The sequence below is a fragment of the Zootoca vivipara genome, chromosome 4 (genome assembly GCF_965207765.1).
Source record: "Zootoca vivipara chromosome 4, rZooViv2.hap1.1, whole genome shotgun sequence".
NCBI lineage: Eukaryota > Metazoa > Chordata > Lepidosauria > Squamata > Lacertidae > Zootoca > Zootoca vivipara.
The window spans coordinates 59,708,998-59,728,555 of record NC_142587.1 but is presented as its reverse complement, the minus strand read 5'-3'; the positions used below and the strand labels follow the sequence as shown (position 1 = coordinate 59,728,555).

At 38.6% G+C, this 19,558-nt stretch overlaps 1 protein-coding gene across 3 annotated transcripts in view; it reads left to right on the top strand.

Annotated features, from left to right (window-relative positions):
- ROBO1 (roundabout guidance receptor 1) overlaps positions 1-19,558 on the top strand; it is a 577,709-nt gene that overhangs the window by 238,380 nt on the left and 319,771 nt on the right. For 2 of the 3 annotated variants that reach the window (XM_088667991.1, XM_088667990.1), the window contains exon 3: positions 9,160-9,243. In XM_088667991.1, the coding sequence (XP_088524117.1) occupies positions 9,160-9,243 (84 nt within the window). Of the gene's footprint in view, positions 1-8,984; positions 9,244-19,558 lie in introns of those variants that run through there. The other variant, XM_088667989.1, reaches the window with a different exon arrangement.

Genomic DNA, 19,558 nt, shown 5'->3' with positions numbered 1-19,558 from the left:
CTGTTTTGCTGCTAACACAGAAGCAGCACACCTCTGCCTCCATCTCCTCTCTTTCTTATTCTGAGAAAGGAATGTGGGTCCATTCCGGGGACCCTAGGAGACTGCCTATGCCACAACTGCTTTTTATGGCAGGTAGACAATTTTTAAATAAAACCTTAAAATTAAATGTAAAATTAAAAATTTAAATAATGGCATTCTCTAGCACAAGCCCTCTCCTGGGTCACCTCTTCCAGAATCGCTTGCTGTGATGGAGCCCCTTGCCTTCCAACTAGGTAGGGGTGGTCCCGCAACTGCATTAGTAGCATAAATACAGTGCATTAAAAGTAACAGAAGGTGGGGAGAGGAGTGGTAGGCGAGGCAACTGAGGGGAGAGCTCAGAAGCTAACTCACCACAACCAACTTCTTCTGCCTTGAAACCATTTTCACATTTTACCTGATAGATGAGCCAACTATGACAGTTATACTGTACACTAATCAAGGCTTTATTTTTACTTTGAGCATATAAATAATAGTCAAGGCAGTGATCCTCTAAACACCTCATTCCCTCCAAAATATTCCAATCGAAAACCATTCTTAAATATGTTGGTTCTAGTGCAATCATTCCGTTAGTTTCTATGTGGAATTTAGACCATGTGCAAACTTTGCTCTCTTTATGACTACTGAAGTAGCATCTCACAAAAAGCACAGCAGTGCCATGAAACAAACCCTTTACAGACGTTATTTGAATACATGGAAAGGGTGCAGCAGGAGTTTATGTTCCCAAACTCCATTCATTCATTGGAATCACAAAGGACCTATACAAATTCCAGTCTCATCTGTGGAAGCAGGCTGGGAGCAGACCTTGCAAACCCTACTTGTGCACCTGTACTAGCACATGGATGCTAAAGCCCACAAGCCTATTGATTAGGTCATGGTGACCATCCTAAGGTCAAAAAATTCCCAGGAAAAAATCAATGTGTATTGATTTGTAAAGCCTTTTGCCCTTAAGTTAGTGGTTGGCTGACTTAAAAAAAAACAACTTAAAATGGTGGTTCAGTATGCTGTACATACTGCATATAGAGTTGCACATTCTTATAGTTGCTGATAACATCACATTAGTATTGTATTACTCCCTGATTAATAGATACAGCCTAAACTATATAAGAAGATTATTCCTGCAACCCAAAAAGGTATTAATATAATTCCAGAACATGATTTTTTTAATATAAAAAAATCATCATCATCATCATCTTGGTAATAGTCTTATTTTTATTCTCTCTGTGAAGTCATCGAAGAAATCCACAATTCAATTAAAGTATCGTATCTACTGGTTTACCAGTATCAAAGGTTTTTTTGCTAAAGAAATTTATCAACCTATCTGACATCCATTGAGCCCTCATCAACGGATGCATAGACTTATATTTTCAATTAAATGAAACTCTCTTTCATCTCCAGAGGGTGATTCAATAGTCTTTCTGGCTTAAAAGTCTGTTTTACTGGATTCTAATTATAATAGGCTATTTTCAGCTGTACTTTTACATGCTAGCCATACTCTGCTGTTCAGCAATTACTTGATGCATGTCTAACAGATTAGGATTATGCATTGGACTGGGAGTGGTGGGGCAGGGGGGCAGACAAGTAGATACACTATTTGCCAACAGTTGGGCATGTCCCTGTTGGGAGATATACATTGTCTTGACTTCTATATGCTTTGAGGGCCATGTTTGAAATGGCTGTTACTGTTATTTGTCCCTGCTTGCATGAAACTTGAGAAGAGAGTTCTTTATATTTGGGAGGAATAAACACCTATACTGTTGTTTCAGCAGCCTTGTGTGAGTTAAATTCATTGTATTTTTCAGTGTTCATGTTTTATTGCTCTGGGCTCTGTGACTATAAGGGTGTTTTTCCCCCTCCCCCTAGTTATTTCAGGGGTTCCCAGATACCGATGAGGTTTTTGAAATTGCAGCTGCAGGCTAATAGTCTCATGCTCAGGTTGTACAATATTACAAATTGACAGCACCTCAAGGTATCTGTTTGGTTGATGTAAACCCTGAATGCCCCTTGCTGTGCTGCATGGATGCCTATGTGATATTAATTTTCTAAGGCTGAAATTTGACAAGATAAGAGTAGCTATTGATTATTATCGTCCCCAGCCGTTTCATTTCAGAACTTGCTCTCATTCTCCCAGCTGAGTTCATAAACTTTTAGGTAATTTTTGACCCTGTGTTTTCTTTTGAGGTTCACATTGATCACATAGGCTGGAATGAGAGCCTTGGACAAACTTTTATTATAGATTACTGGAGAGTGATACATTAATTTACAATCTATTTAGTAATCTTTCCCAGTTCAGATTCTTAGGCTTTTGCTATGTGTGTGGATGGATTTTGTTTATCACTTAGACAAAAATTGACCAGTTCCTGTTTCGTTCACTTGATTTTTAAAATAATATTCATAGTTTTGTTGGCAGTTGGTAAAGCACAAAGTATGATCATATTGCTGTTTTTCCATAAAGATTGACATATTTCAAATAGGTGGAATCATAAACACCTATTACGTAGTCTACTTTTACTAAAATTAAAGCCTTTGCAAACTAGTCAAAAAGATGAACACATGTTGTAGTTACCTCTCTACCTACTGGTATCTTTGTCTGAAGGTCCTCTAAGCTAAAAGGGAACAACACCTCTCCCTCTTGCAACAGTGCTGGACTCAAGATCCTTCCTAATCTATGAACCTAGTTCTTTAAGCTTTTTACATCTAGAGCCAGTGTGGTGTAGTGGTTAAGAGCTTAAGAGCGGTAGACTTGTAATCTGGGGAACCGGGTTCGCATCTCCGCTCCTCCACATGCAGCTGCTGGGTGACCTTGGGCTAGTCACACTTCTTTGAAGTCTCTCAGCCCCACCCACCTCACAGCGTGTCTGTTGTGGGGGAAGAGGGGAAAGGAGATTGTTAGACGCTTTGAGACTCCTTCGGGTGGTGATAAAGCGGGGTATCAAATCCAAACTCTTCTTCTTCTCTTCTAATAGGAAGGTAAAGTCTGGCTAGGTCTAAGAGTATACGGTAGATGGAGACAAAGGGGTCTTTTAGGAGGACACCCATTCCAAACTAGGTTGGGCAATTGAACCACAAACTAACAGTACCTCTGTTTTGTCTGAGTTGAGTCATAGCCTATTGGACCTTATCCTGTCAAGTGCTGTAGTCAGTGGTTTAACATAGACATTAAACAGCATGTGGGATAAAACAGACCTGTGAAATCTCATAGAATACCCACCAAGGGGTCAGCAACAATCTTCCAGCACCAACTTCTAGAATCTGCAATCCAAGGAGGAGCACAACCCTGGCTCTCATTGTGGCCATGAGGTCCTGAGGTGCCCCAAATCCTGAGGCGTCAGCATAGAAGTTGGGAAAACTCCATCCTAGGAGCCATCAACACAAATCGATGCAATCTTCATCAGTTGACACAGGAATATTTATGAGCAGCATATCAGCAGAATCCCTCAGGTACCCAACCCAAGACACAAACACTCAAGATTAGCACTCACAGGACAGGAAGTCTAAAGAGAAATATGGAATTCCTATAAACCAGGGGTGATTAATCTTTTTAAGGCTGGGGACCACATTCCCTTCTATGCAGCCTTCGGGGGGGGGGGGCAAATGCCAGTGGTGGGTGAGGCCAGAGGCGAAAGTAGACAGAGCAATGGATGTGAATTATACCTTTGCACAGTAAGATAGTTTCTACACACTCACACATTCCATTCTAACCTCCATCCAGAAATCAAGAAGCACTATCAGAGTTCATGGCCACATTGCCAGTCAGGCAAACATATTTAAGCAGGGTGTCAAGCAGGGCTGGTGAGGGGTGTGTTGCAGTTTGGAGGGTGTTTGGCCTGGAGATAGTCTGGATGGCCAGATATAAAGGGCTGGAAGACTGCATTAGCTGTTTCCCACCCCTGCCATAGGACATAGCAACGTACCCACCCCTACCATCAGGGCCGGCTCTAGGTAGAGTCCTGGTGGCGCGGGGTGCCAAGGTGCCAGGGCGCCGGGCCGGTAGGCCGGGCGCTGCATGGAAGCCATGCCGCACCCTGCGAGGGCGCCGGAGCGATCTCCGCCCCTCAGCGCCAGGGAGCGCGACCTGCTCGAGACTGCCCTGCCTACCATACTACCCTTGAGTCTATGTTGGTGCTTTAGCAAGCAACCAGAGAGGCATTGGGATAGGATAGGCCCTCCTTTCTCAAATAAATATGTCACTCCACTCTCATGAATGCCCTCCAGGAACCTCTGGGAATGTTTGCTCCTGTATGAACACATAGGTACAGTATTTGAATTATTTCCCTGCTAAGTGTGCATTCATGTTACACAGTATTTTTCTTAAAATGAATAGATAACAAAAACAGATGAGAATCTATCTGCTTACCACATTTCATTTTCCAATGCACAGTTTTGATGAAAGTAATGAAATTAAATTGACATTTTTCTGCTGATAGGTAAATTGTATACAGTAACAGTGATTACTTTTTCTCAAAGTAGTATAAGGAAAACAGATTACCAAAAGGTCTTTTCCCTTCATCTTACTCTGTATTTTGTTTCCTTTGAGCATCTCTTCTTTAATTAGCTGATTTCTATCTAGCCCATATTACTGAATTTATGCTCAGCAATATTAATTGACATTTTGAAGATGATCATTAATAAAAGATTAGGCAAGAGCAAATGTGTATAAACTACTATCAATATTAGAACTGTGTTCTGCAAATTGGATCAATTCTCATTGATTCCTTTCACTAATCTAGAGTAATGTAGGAAGATGCACCTGAAAAAGAGTGCTGAACACACTGAAACCCTAGTGTGAGAAATGATGTGTCTTTAAAAATCACTTTGTAATGTTAAGATTGTGGAAGGCAACAAAGAAAGTCAGTGTTCGCTGAAATGGTTCCTGCCTCAATTTGGTTTAAAGCAACAATCCATTTTTATTGTACACATGGCCTATGCACTTAGCAGATCACCTTCTGCTCTTAATTAATTTGTGAAATCTAGATTATTTAGTGAAAATGAATAGAAGACTCAAAACTTCTAACACAGAATAGACTTCAGACTTTAAGTTGTTTTTGTTCAATAATATGGAAATGCCAGATCATTTTAGCTGAGATCATCAGAACTGAACAAGGAACCTATGAAAACTATACAAAAGCACTTGATCATACCCCTGGCCAGCGTATCCTGGTGGAATATGTATTTGAAGTATGATGTAAATTAGAATGTAATTTATTAGAATTAAAGAAACTGTGATATATCAGTAGTAGGCAACTAAGATTTAAATGGTGTTAAATATTGATTGAAAGAAGGAAGTCAATGGATTTAATCAACATAATTATAAATGAGTAGTACTAAAACTAAATATGTTGCATCTTTTAAATATTTATTGAACCTATATTTAAATATTTATTGAACCCTTTATTCTTTAAGAAAGTATCAACTATTTGCAGTGTTCAGTTATACCCTACCTTTGTTGTTGTTTGTTTAGTCGTTTAGTCGTGTCCGACTCTTCGTGACCCCATGGACCAGAGCACGCCAGGCACTCCTGTCTTCCACTGCCTCCCGCAGTTTGGTCAAACTCATGTTCGTAGCCCGAGAACACTGTCCAACCATCTCAGCCTCTGTCGTCCCCTTCTCCTAGTGCCCTCAATCTTTCCCAACATCAGGGTCTTTTCCAGGGAGTCTTCTCTTCTCATGAGGTGGCCAAAGTATTGGAGCCTCAGCTTCACGATCTGTCCTTCCAGTGAGGACTCAGGGCTGATAACAAATATTGATATACCCTACCTATATGAGAATATACCCTACCTATATGAGAAAAATGTGGGCAGTTCTCTTAATGTTTGTATGTGTGTGTGTTAACACAGAGTAGAGTCAGAGTGATACTGATTACCGTAATACATTGGCTACACTGTAATTCAAAGCAAATGTTATTCACATATGCTTGCTACGGCTATTTGACATACTACACTTTTAGCATGTGCATACAGTATATCTGCTTAATACATTAATGTGTGAGAAAGCAAACACTACATTTTAAAAGACATATATGTATATCTGGGGAGCCATGATTCGTTAAACTTTACTGCAGCAAGCACATATCTTTAAAAACATAATGTATGAAGCACTCTTTATGTATGGTTAGATCTGCTGTAGCTAGCACACTGTTGCAACTATATAATCTGCTTCAGATTATCAATATTTGTTATCAAGTGGATTTCCTAAAAATAATCCAGTGCTCTTTGTGTTAGTAGTATTAGATGCAATTAAGAGAAACGTAAGCATGTTCAGGAACTGTTAAACACAATTGGACTTCAGCTCACTTATTAGAGAACAAATCCAACTCACCTCAGTTGGATTTACTTGTGAATATGTTCAGAACTACACTGAACAATGCTTCGCATGCTATAGTCTCATTGAAGATTTGATCTATTGCTTCTTTTGGAAAGTCTGGGGTGAACTGGTCAAGAGATGAAAAGGAGTCACTGACTTATATTCTAAGTAGCTTAAGACGGGGATCTCTTCAATGCTACCTAAGCATTCAAAGCTCAGTATTAGTATTTAAAACAGGTGGCAACCAGCAACAAAATATTTCAGTATATTTCCAGCCCTAACAAGAATGTTTCAATTCAAGGCTCTTGCCAGCTCAAGCAAGAGAGAATTGTATTTCAGGTAGGTAGAAATGGGAAATGACAATATTTTATTTCCCTCCTGAACTACCGACCTGACCCTTTCACATTTGAGGGATCATATTCAGCCCTGAGCATCAACTCTTTATTTCTGTATAGATGGCATGGTTATGGAGAAACTTTGTTTTCTCCTTCTTAAATCTCAACATACAACAAGTCTCTTCTCCTACTTGCTGTAAGATGGCAGGGGCTCAAGCAGGCCAGCTGCCCCCTCCTTTCCCTTTCCCTGTTGCCTGCAGCATTTCATGGTTCCACTTCTCTTAATGCTAAATCCTTGAAAACATTTGTTGGGCAAGCATCTTTTAGAATCATCTGTGCTTGGTTTGTTTTTTTTATAAAAAAAAATATTATTACATAGCACATCTAGATAGCCTTCTCAGATAAACAGAAACCCCAGGAGCTCAGGAGAATGTAGAGAAGTTGTTTACCTAGGGTACAGTTTTTTTAGCACAACTTTTGTATCAATGTTATTAGAAGGACTCTAACCACACAATTTCATGGATGCTCGACCAGGTCTAGCATGGTGTGGCTGGAAGAGACAGAGAGAGGCAGAATCCCAAGTAGAACTTCACTTCTAACTGCTCTAAGTTCTGGTGTAGAGTAGGCCTGCAACTTACACAGGGGTTACATTCCATGGATCATGCCTAAAGCCAAAACTGTGTATAGTCAAAACCAATTGGGTTTAATGGCAGGTGGGATTGTCAATGTCGTTTTCCCTGGAACCCTGCCCCCTTATTAGGCAAGCTGTAAACTTACTGTACTAGCATTTTTAGTACTGACTTGATCTCTATTTTTTTATTTTGTACCATGCACCTTCAAAAAACTGAAAGAGAAAACATGAAATCTCTGCCATTTAATTTAGGAAGAGACCTATCCCATTGCCCTCAACAGTTATAATTCGCAACATGTTCACTAGCTCCCTGCATGGAAATAAGAGAATAGTGTATTAGAGAGGACTTTTGATTCAGTTGCAACCGTCTCTTTCAGATAAGTTTTCAAATATGTTCATGAGATTATATCTTACTGCAGTAGCAAGACGAATGGACAAATAAATGAGGGGTTTTAACCCTTCTCTATCTTATCCACAAAGGCTTTTAAAAAAGGAGACCTCAGTAATGTAAAGGGATACTTCCAAGTTGTTGGGTTTTTTTACATTCTGCTTTCTAATAGACTAGTCTGAAAAGAGCTGTACATTTTATCAAAGCAGAAAATGCCTAACTTCCACCATAGTCATAGAATATATGTGTATTGAATAAAAGGGTTGAAATAAATATTGTTTAATCACTGTATTTATCTTATTTAAGAATCACAGGTATTCTGAATATGTAATATCAGAAGTGCTATATATTTTTTCCAAGTGCATTGACTTCTCTGTGATAATGGGATTTATTAATAAAATGTAAGTGCTTAGATGACTAGCTTGGATACCATTTAAACAAGACATTTTCAAAAAGAGGAAGAAGAAAGCACACAGTACATAATATTTCTAGAATGCTACCTATTATTTCTGCATGATTTGGGGGCGGGGGCAAGGAAGATTATAGCCATATTTTTACGAGTAAAGTTATTTGAGTTCTCAGAACTTTCCGACGGGCTTTTATTTCAGTATGATTGAATATTGTTTAGAAAATATAGTACAATAAGTTCTCTGTATAGTTATTCTCCTACTAGATTGATATTTTTGTCCTTAAGATACTTTCCCCTCATTTTTAAATACATTTTTGCTCTTATGCAGTATGAATGGCTTCAAACTACGATATTTGAAAATATTTTGTTTGCAGTTTAATTTTGGGGGACTGTACTCGATGAGATTTTAAAAACATTTAAAAATGATGTCCTTAATATTGCCCCTCAGTTCAGGAAAATATCTCTTTCTGATTACTATAAACTGTTGCCTTTTGCAAGATGTGATAATTCCCCTTTCGTTTGCTCCACCCCTGGATAAGAAATAGCGCTTATACAAGCCTTCCTCCTTATTTGACAAGACACTGCTTTTCCCCCTTCCTACAAAGAGGTAAAATCCCCTGAGTCTGTAATTGCCAGGAGATGAAGCAATGATGGGGAGTGATCACAGTCAATAGCTTTGATTAACAATAAGGTAGAAAATTAGCAATGCTAGCATTCAACCACCCAGCCTCCTCTTCCCCATATGTCCACCACAGCATGTGCTGGCTGCTCTGCAGCATGTAGACAGAACACTTCGCAAGCTGTGAAATCAGAGTGAAGGTGCAACAGAGGAATAAAACTAGGGACAGAGTAAACACAAGAGGAATTTTAAAACCACAAAGAATGTTGCTGAAGATAATCCAGCCAATGGTGTGGAAGGATAAAGTATGCTGTGTGCTGTCACTGTTTGTTTTTCTGTCATATGTGGATTTACTTGTATATGGACACTATTTGATGGAAATGGCAACTACTGTTACTACTATGACCCCATCAGCAGCTCTGATGTTATTTCCAACAGACTCTGATGACCTCGAGAGAGGAAACGACAGCGGAACACCACTTCCCACCTCAGATAATGAGGACAATTCTCTGGGCTACACAGGTAGAGTGTATCTTTCAAAACTACTACTTCCACTTTCCCATTTCCATCTGCCATTCCCATCAGTACATAACTGTTTAATCATCCTTGATGCCACTATCACAAAACATTGATAATCAATCCAGGAGTTCAAAATGCACTTCTGAATTTTTTTATGAGTTGCTTTTTTGAAGTCTGGTTAAGTTGTTTATGACTGTTATTGAAAGGCATACAGTATTGTTTGAATGTCATTGCTTATCCATTGCCTAGATTTTTCAGAAAACTCAAATGTAATGTTTACGTCAAATACTTGATTTTTAAAAGATCAAAATCTGTTTTAATCTCTCTTATATGTAGATACAATAGACTTTTCCCCCCTTTTCAAGATTCTTTAGTCTGTATTACATTAGGCATGTTAGAGCTACATCACATGAGACTACATCAAATGATTAACAGGCACAGTGACAGGATGGTGCGTCAGAAATCTTTTTTCAATTCTTCTATCCTTATTAACACTGAGCACTGCACAATTAACCTACTGTCATCTCAATTATGCAAGTGTCAACTCTGAATCTCTCCCATTGAGATTATTCATAAAGTTAAGTGCTAGTCAGGATCAGCAAGGCTAGCTGATGATAATCTGAAATAACTTGATCTGTAGAAAATGACAAGTGGATTATTGCACTTTCTGCTATAGACTGTGTTATACTCCTTTAAAGAAAAGGTATGAGTTTAAGATTTTAAAAAACAACAACATGCATTTGTATAGATTATTTTAATTACTTGTGAGTGAACAACATTTTATTAAATGTAAAACCCCATGTACTTCAGATATATAGATAAGATGATAATTTTTAATCATAATTATATATATATATATATATATACGGTACTATCTTTAATTATATAGGCTTGCTTTACTAGTTCCTAGCAACTGTCTCTTGCAACACTTTGTAGCTCACACATTTTTACTTATTTGTTTGTTTTATTTTGCCAAACTCATTTTATTTTTTTCCTCTGCAAGAAGTGATATTATCCATCTCTCCCTCTTGGTGTGTGAAGTAGATTATACTAAGAAATGGCAGCATCTCTCTCAGACTTCTACAGTTAAAAAGTACAAGCACATCTGGGTGCCCCTCAAAAAAAAAGTACAAGGCACAACAGAATCTTATATTGTTTTATGCCAGATGTGTGAAATTTAAGTCAATCTACTGTTCTTTCAGAACTTAATGTTCTTTCAGACAACATAAAATGGTGGTTTCATATTTATAAGCATTTGAACTCAGACTCATGATCACTTATTCCACAATTCAAATGACAATATGGCGGTTTCTCCTAATTAAAGGGTTCCTGCTCTAGTCCTGTATCAGGAACAACTCCACGCATTAAGTCCCATGTAGAGTTTTCAGTAATACTAAATTGACAGAATATCTGTTTGTGCAGCAGAGCTCTGCAGCATGTTAATTGCTGATAACTTGTCCTGAAAAAGACCTACTATGGTGAAATTGGTGTACTGTATATGCATATTATATCCGGTGAAAGGAATTCCAGACAAATTCTTTATTTTGTTCTCTCTTCCCCCCACCTTCTCACTTCCCCTATTCTAGTTTCTTCATTACTCAAAAGGCTGGTGTTCTCTTGCTGCCACAAGCAATGGGAGCTTGAAGTATGGCTAGTAAATACACCTGCACATTAAACTTCTTCCTCAGGAAACTGTGGCGTCATTCTTGTACTGGGTTTTTCTTAGGATGACTTCCCCATGTGACTTTGGACCAAAGGTTCCAAAACTCAGCTCTCTTTCTCTAGCCATACAAATACAACATAGGAAGGTTTTCTTCCTTTTCCTGCAGCTTCTACCAAACTGGTGTCCTCTAAATGTTTTGGACTACAACTCTCATCAACCCTAACCAGCATGGTAATGATCAGAATGATGGGAGCTGTAGATGAGATTATGATGGCGTAATTTTTTGTGGACTAAAGCTTGCATTATCTGACATGGTATATTTTGTGTATAATGGTGTATAATGTGAAAGCCAATGTTAAATGACAAAATTCAAAAAGCAGTTTGTGACAAAAAAAAGAACAGAAATTTATGCAAAATAAACAGTGACTTGCCTGCTTTTCTGAAGGGTCACTGTCCTTATTCTTCATGAATGTAGGTGCTAACTGAATATTTACCAACTCTGCTTTTTGCATTTCTTTGCCACTTAACTCCAAACTTAAACTCACCTCGAATGATATTGAGGAAGCAATCCTAATTATATGGTTCTATACGTAGGATTAGCATTTGATCATAACCTCACAATGCAAAGTAGTGATACGTTACATGTTTGCTTGTGTGAACATTTGACATGAAACATGAAATAATATTCTCCTGTGCCCATTACCTTCTCCCTGCTGTTGAAACTTCTTACTGCCTACTTTGACAGTTTCTTTGAAGCCATAGATAAGTCCTTCCACCCCCACAATCCTCACCATTGTCATATCTTTGACTATGTGTTTCCTGTAAATGAAGGTAACATAGCCAGCATGATGATGTCAAAATGTTGCATAACCAATCAGATTCCGCTATGGGATTATGCCACTAAAGACATATATAGCAATTATTTTCTATGTAATAGGGAAGACAATACATGTTTGTTACTGAGGTAACTAGGTAAACACACTCTCTTTTTCTGTGCTATATTGTGGTGGTTTCATCTGTGGCAAAACAGGGAGAATCACAGAATTAACCTAGTTGCCTCAGCAGATGGATATTCTTTTCACTTCAAACATTTTATACTCTTTTGAATCCTTCCCCTGAAAAGTCCTATTGGGCAAGCAGACCATGTGTATATCCTCCCCATGTGTATATACTACTTAGTGCTAAGTTGAACTCCAGCCTCATTCTCTGTTTCCATTGTCTGCAAGGCAGTTGCCAACTTGAACATGTAAGCAGTGGTTTGCATCACCTAAGTCCTCAGCCGGTTGTGTCCATGTAACTTGCAGATGCAGTCTAATAGACATAATAGTGGCTTCCACCTGTCACCTGAGGCTAAGTGGGGGTTCCATTAAAATAAAGGTTCCATACAATCACTTAATAAAGTGCTATATTTTACAGTAATAACCTCCTTACTTTGGCTCCCATTATAAGATGACCATGGATTCTCCTGTGTTTAATCACAAGATGCTCTCACCAAGGGCGTACCCACCACGGGGCAAGTTAGGGCAGCTGCCCTACTCTAGAAGCAGGGCTGGTGGGCAGAGGCGGAGCACAGCCCGGCGGAGCGCGAGTTCGCCATTCCCGCCGCGCCGCGCCGCACCCTCCCTCCAGCTCCCCGGCGCGCCCTTAGGCAAGGCCAAGCACGGCGGGGAACCAGGGAGCGCGGTGCGGTGGGCGGGAACGCCGAACTCGCGCTCCGCTGGGCTGGGCTCCGCCTCCGCCCACCAGCCCTGCTTCTAGGGAGGGGCCCGGCCCGGCGGAGCGCGAGTTCGCCATTCCCGCCCACTTTGTGGCCCCTCCCCTTCCATGCCTTGGCCCCTCCCCTTGCCCCCCCTAGTTTTGATCCTGGGTACGCCCATGGCTCTCACTCATCATTTCCAGTAATGTTAAGGTTTCCTCCTTGTAGGTCCACCCCATTCTTTTTCTTCTTGTTGACCTCAGATAGTAGATTAATAATGTATAGCCCATTCATTGTTCCTTGAATAGCTTTTTATAATTGACCAACTTATAGTGTCTGTCCTCACTGAGAAATTACTCTCATATTTGATTTTCATTTTTACAGTGAATTAGTCCTGTTTTGTTATTAAAAATAAAAATGAGGAAAATAAACTCATAATTAAAACCTCCCTCGCATTGGGAAACAATGGGGCAATTAATCATAGCTGCCAAGTTTTCCCTTTTCTCACGAGGAAGCCTATTCAGCATAAGGGAATTTCCCTTAAAAAGGGGAATAACTTGGCAGCTATGGCAATTAATAGGCTTGTCATTAAGAATCCCTATTCATGCTCATCACACCAAGCATACTGGTGCTACAAAAAGGGGGGAGCAAATCTGAAAATCCATATAATACAGTAAATACAGGAATGCAAAAGGCCAACAACAGTATTGTCTAGATGGTACAAAGAATGGCAATTGATAAAGTAATATTGTAGAAGCGGCCTAACTTTCCAGTGCTTCCTCAACAAAAGCACATATAACTGTAGTCATAAGTTCTAGCTTAATAGTCATACAGGGTTCAAGTCAACCAGCAGGGCTTTAGACTGGTGCGGCCACTATTGTGCCTGCAACCCTGCTGCATACAGCAGCCAGGACAGAAGGTGGAGGGCAGGATGATCACTGTGCAAGTCTAGAACTGGTTCTTGATTGTTAAAGGGATTCAATTAGAAATTGTGAGGTTTTTCTTATCTCCCCCATTTATTGATCAATGACTGCAAAGTAATTCCTATGTGCTTTGTTATTGAAATATGCTTGTGCATTATAAAAAAGATGCCAGCACATTTCCTGTTTAGCCTGCCGTGACATAAAATAGTAAGGCATTATTTAACAGTTCACTGAATATAGCTTATATTACACTGTTTAGTAGGATGACTTGTTCAATTAGCAGCACAGCTAAACATTTTCAGATAAGGTTCACTACTTCTTATTAGGAAGGTATTTACAATCCTTATTAGTGGTATATATTCAAGAGAAACTTCCAAAACATTGCATACTTAACATAATATTACTTATCATTCGCTGTGACATTTCAGTGGTCCCACAATATGGTTTTTTTAATGTGTTAAAGTGTCCATATTTTAATAGCCTTATCTGAGAGGACAGGAATAGCAATGTTAAGAGACAGAAAGTCATTAACTAATATCATTTATTCTACAGAAGTAGATGCTTGGTTTTTTTATAATAAAAAGCGCTGTCACATGTGCAAGGATTAATTCTCTTTTCAAGTTGTAATTTAAAGGGTACCTAAACATGACCTAACTTTCGTTATGGGTCACTTCTATGCAAATACAGGGCAAACACGGTCTAGCAAATATTGCAGGATGAATGGAAGTTATCAATCAAAATGGCCAGTTGCTCATAGAGCTTTAGACCTGATTTTCTAATCACAAATGTTATTTAGTGATTTATTACAAAACTAATCAGTGCCTTCTACATAAATGGCTTACAAGCTCCTGGTCTTTAATGTGTACAAATAAATGGTCATAATATTTGTGCAGCAGGAAAGATGGAATTCCACTTTCCTGGGAGTAAACCCACTCAATTCAATAGGACTTACTTCTGAATAGAGATGGTTAGGCTTGTGCTGCAAATTTCTATAAACAAATGAGGAAGACATTCCAAAAGTAAATTGAAGAATGATTTTAAGAAGACCCTAAAAAGTTAAATGAAATACCTTATTCAGAACTGTTTAATGAAACAAAGATTGTAAAGCTGTAGTCCTAAACACAGTGATCACAGTGAGACTTACTTCCAAGAAAAAATGCATAGGATTACACTGCAGTGATATACAATTAAGAGGAAAAGCAGAGTAAAATGAAGTGTAGATTAGCACTGAATGGAAAGTTCCTATTTTAAAATAATTTTGTTAAAAAGCAGACGAAGCCATATGTATCAATAGCAAGACATTGCTAGTCTGAGGATGTTTGAAATTGGTGATGATATGCTGATAAGGATGACCAAAAACAAAACAAAACCTGTTGACTTCCAAAATGGAAGGCTTAATTAGATGGATGGAAAACTGCAAAGAGGTTCTCATTTACGTAGCCCTACTACAACCCTGATAGTCAACCATGACAGTCCATTAAAACAGTTCCAGTTGAATTATCAAATTCCTGGATACAATTAAGCAGATAAAGAATGGTACAGCTACTGAACAGGAGTTAATGCATGCTAAACACTGGGTGACCAAAACTAGCTGAACTATTCAGAGAAGTATGGGAAAAAGAGACTGTTCCCAAGGATTGAAAGCATAGCATTGTTGTCAAGATGCCAAAGAGGATGCTCTTGCAGATGAGAAGAATTGGAGGGGAGTTTACCTGCTCTCTATAGTAGGGAGCCTGCTGCAAAATTGTCTGAAGAAAGAGTTGATAGAGAACTATCAGGCAGAGGAAGAACAATGTAGCTTTCAGCCTGGTGGGTCATGTAACAATCAGTTACACTGAGAACATATAGAAAAAGATGCATATAATTAGTAAAATAATAATGGATAAATAGTTTTTTGCCAGGTCTACTTTACATGATTTTAGTTTGTGTTACATGTATTTGCTGTTTTTGTGTTTTTAATTATCTTTAGTGTACATCGCCTTGAGATGATATTTTAATTCACTGATGATGATAATCACAATGATGATGATAATAATAACTATTGCTATATTCACTGTTTGCATTTTCAAGGACATCCCCCTCAAAATTGAGCAGTTAGTCTAATCCAACATCAAGTGCATTATCTAACTTTATTACAACTTTTATCAAAGAATAAACTTAGACATCCAACCCACTGCTCATATTTTTTACATTAAAATAATTTCATTTTAAATAGGAACACAGTATACTTTAAAAGAAGAATCACAATCAATTATAAACCTATACAAACTTCCTTTTCTGTTAAATCTATTTTGTTTTCAAACTATAGGCCTATCCCAACCCCACCTCAGATCAAGATAGTTATTATGAGCTCTTGGGGAGCCTAATTACCCACCAGGCCCCTAGTTTTTAGATATTTTTCTCTCTCTCACTCAACTAACATTTCAGCATTCCACAAGTCTGTAAATTCACAAGTGTTTATCAGGCTATTTTAAAAACATTTTTTTCTTATGATTTTCAAACTTACATATTGCTTAATGCATAGGGGATCTCCAGAGTATGTAAAAACTATTTCCTTATTTTTGGATGGGCCCATTTTCCTGCCAAACCATAGTCACTCTTAAATACCCGAGTTTGTTGTTAGAGGGGATACTTATTATGGTTACAATCTTTATTGCAATCTATGATACAACACAGGGAAGACAGCAGAGGAAGGGGAGAGAAAGGGAAGCTGGAACAAACATGAGAAGCACATTGAATGCAAACTAGTTTATAGATGAGCATTTCCATGTACGACTATATATGTCCATAACATTGATTTTTAAAAGTAGATGCACAATGTAAAACTGGGTAGTTGAGCAGTAAACATAATAATATTTACAGATGCTTTTGAAGAAAATGCTGAAACCCAGCAACTGAAAATGAATTGCATTCCAAGACGGGTTCACTGTCATCCACAATGCACAATGCCCCTCTTATAACTAAACATCTGGATAAACATTTATCAGACTTGAATATGCATCCCCAGGGCACGTAAACAAGACGAAAACTGTGCAATCAGCCCACAGGGAAGCTTTAGTCATTTTCGTAGGATCTTCTCATTGTCTCAAAAGGAAGATTTGCCCAAGTACAGGTGTGCAAGATTAATCTCCACACATTGTTAACAGCTGTACAGTATGAATGACAACTGCACTTCTGCAGGACTTCATGTTGGAATGCTAGAATCCAGACTTGGCAGAAGTGTGTGATAGTCCTTGTAAACAGAAGATGATTCGATTTTAAAGTTAAAAAGCATCCTTTCCAAAGCATAGTAATTATGGGGTTTATCTTTTGTTCATGGTTCTCTTTTCACAAGATTAGGAATTTGAGGGACAGCATTTACAGGGCAAATTTCCTTGGGTGAAGGGAACACATATAATATGTTTGTAATAATTTGTATATTGACAAAAAATTAAAGCAAACATTCTAGAATTATGTTTTGGGAGTGCTTGTTTTCTATGGTGTGTGTGTGTGTGCGCGCACACACACACACACACATATATATATATATACCACACACACACACACACACACTGTGACGAACCCTTGGACCTTCTGGTGAAGGGTGGGAAAGAAATATGAATATCAGTAAGAAAATAGAGATGAATGAGGAATCACCACCTGTTGTTTTTTTTTAAAAAAAAAACTACTTCTCCAAATCTGCTTAGTAATTCTGCCAAACTAGTCAAAACTTGCTACAGGCAAATCTTCCCCTCTCCGTCCTGCAGGTATAATACCTCCGTCCTGCAGGTATTATTCAAGATGCATTCCTGAAGACTGGAACAAAGAAACATTTTTCTTTTTAAGTCAGTTTCCCATTAATGTTCATTGCTGCCTGTCAACACCTATGTCAGAACAAAGACAAAATGAAGTACTATTTTGCATATCATATATTTATTTAGAAGTATTTCTAGCTTGCTTTTTATTGGAAAGGGATCCCAGGGTGGAGCACAAAAATAAGTAAAACCACATGAGTAATAGTCATAAAAACAGGGCAGCTAAAACATCAAAATCATGACACTGTATGAGACAGCACACCAGGAAGAAGAATCAAGACAACCAATTGTGGGTAAATAGGTTATATTTGTTAAATATAACAACTTGAGGATCTGCAAAACCAATTGACTAGTCAGATTCAACCACTGTAACCAAATCAACTGAATTCCAGACAGGCGTTCATTAATAGATGAGGGTAATTTCTACCACATCACCTGGGCAAGTTAACTCTATGTGCATGCAGCAAGATCCTCTATCCCCGCTGTGTGGACCTTGGATGTAAGAGCCCTACAGGACAAGCACCAGCCCAGCACTGGTGGTACTGGCAGGGGATAGGGACATTCCAGGAGCAAAAAAAAATTGGGGTGCCTTTCATAATTCTGAAACTGTTGAACTGTCCCTGGAAAATCAGGGCACTTGAAGGGTATGGCATTGAAGCTCTCCTCTTCAAAGTGCATCAGACATCTCCCATTTCTTGCTGAGGCAGACCTGGAGGGAGGAAGTTGAGTGTGACTAGGTGCTTCAAGGTGCCAGTACAGCTTGAAAGAGTATGAGAAAATTGTGACTATATCATTTCCATCAGGAAATGGAAGGTTGTCCCATATTCCCTTGTGTCAGACATTGCAGGGAACTCTGGAAAAACCTCATTTTTTAGCCGATGAAGCAGGCAGTGACACTCTCCTCCTTCTCTAGGCTGGTATGGCTGAAATAAGTTACACCCTTCCACCTTTGGTAGAGTTGGAAGGGAATTTCTTTGGATAGAAGTTGGGGCCAACAATGTGAATCTGCTGAGGAAATGCAGAGTGCATTGTGATCTCACTTATATTCACACAGCCAAATACATCATTACTGGAGTGGGGGAAGGTAGTGAAACAATCTGCATCAAGGCTCAGCCTTTCAAGCCAGGCATTCTACAAAAGTGCTTTGGACCAGGGGCAAAGTGCATTTCCATCACCCACGCTTTCACAGAGATAGGTTGCCAGCATAAATATTACAATTTAGCCTATAAAATTGATATGGGTATTGGTTACACACACACAAACACACACATATCCACATTTATACCAAGTTAATGGCCTGAGTAATGTACTAAACTCAGGAGATTAAGTATTTTTTCATTCCAGCACAACAAACGACAACACTTTAAGTTTCTTCTGTTTTCTTAATCTTCACAAAAGCTAATTAAATATCTATCTAAATGAAGTCACTGAATGTAGTAAAATTCAAAACTGAATAGATTAAGGGGTTGTTGCTGGTTTTTTTGCATGACTTAAAGAAAAGCTTTTATTTCTACTTGAAAGATCTAGTGTGCCATAAATATTTACGTCATTGAGGGCTTTGCTGTTTGTGGCCAAGTTTTTCTTAACATAGCCTTTTGTGGCTGCAAACACAGACATCAAAGCCACTAGGCAGATGACTTAATGGTTGTTCAGCAACGACAGAAAAGACCATAAAACTGCAATAGGAGATTCTGAAGGTGATGTTAAGAAACCAAGAGCTCATTCCACATGAAACATCTCCCCAAAAGTTGTAAAGATTAATCCTACTTAAGTAGGATTAATTCTTGCCTGAGCAAGATTACCTACTGGACCCTCTTTGTGAAATAAAAATAAAAATTCTAGGTTCTGGAAAATAAACGAGTTTCAGAACAATTAAGTTTTGTTGAAATCATTCCTGTCTAATGAAATCCCAAAAACCCAAGCGTTTAACATCAAAATAACATTCCTTGCAGTCACATGCCTGTGATGGAGGAATAGGCTGTTCCACAGAGGAATACCTGCAAGACACCATAACAGTTCACAATGCACTCAATGGGGATGCTGCAAAATGGAGTTCCAGTAAATTCTCAGCAGCTGTTTGACGCATTGATAAAAGCTTTTTTATGTCAAAGATATAAGGCGCTTACAGCATGCCATTTTCCTGCTTTCATTTTTTCTGAGAACCATTTTAAATGTTCACAAAAAGGCACAAGGTACAGCCTTTGGGGGATTTAAAATACAGGTGAGGAAATCATATGCTTCA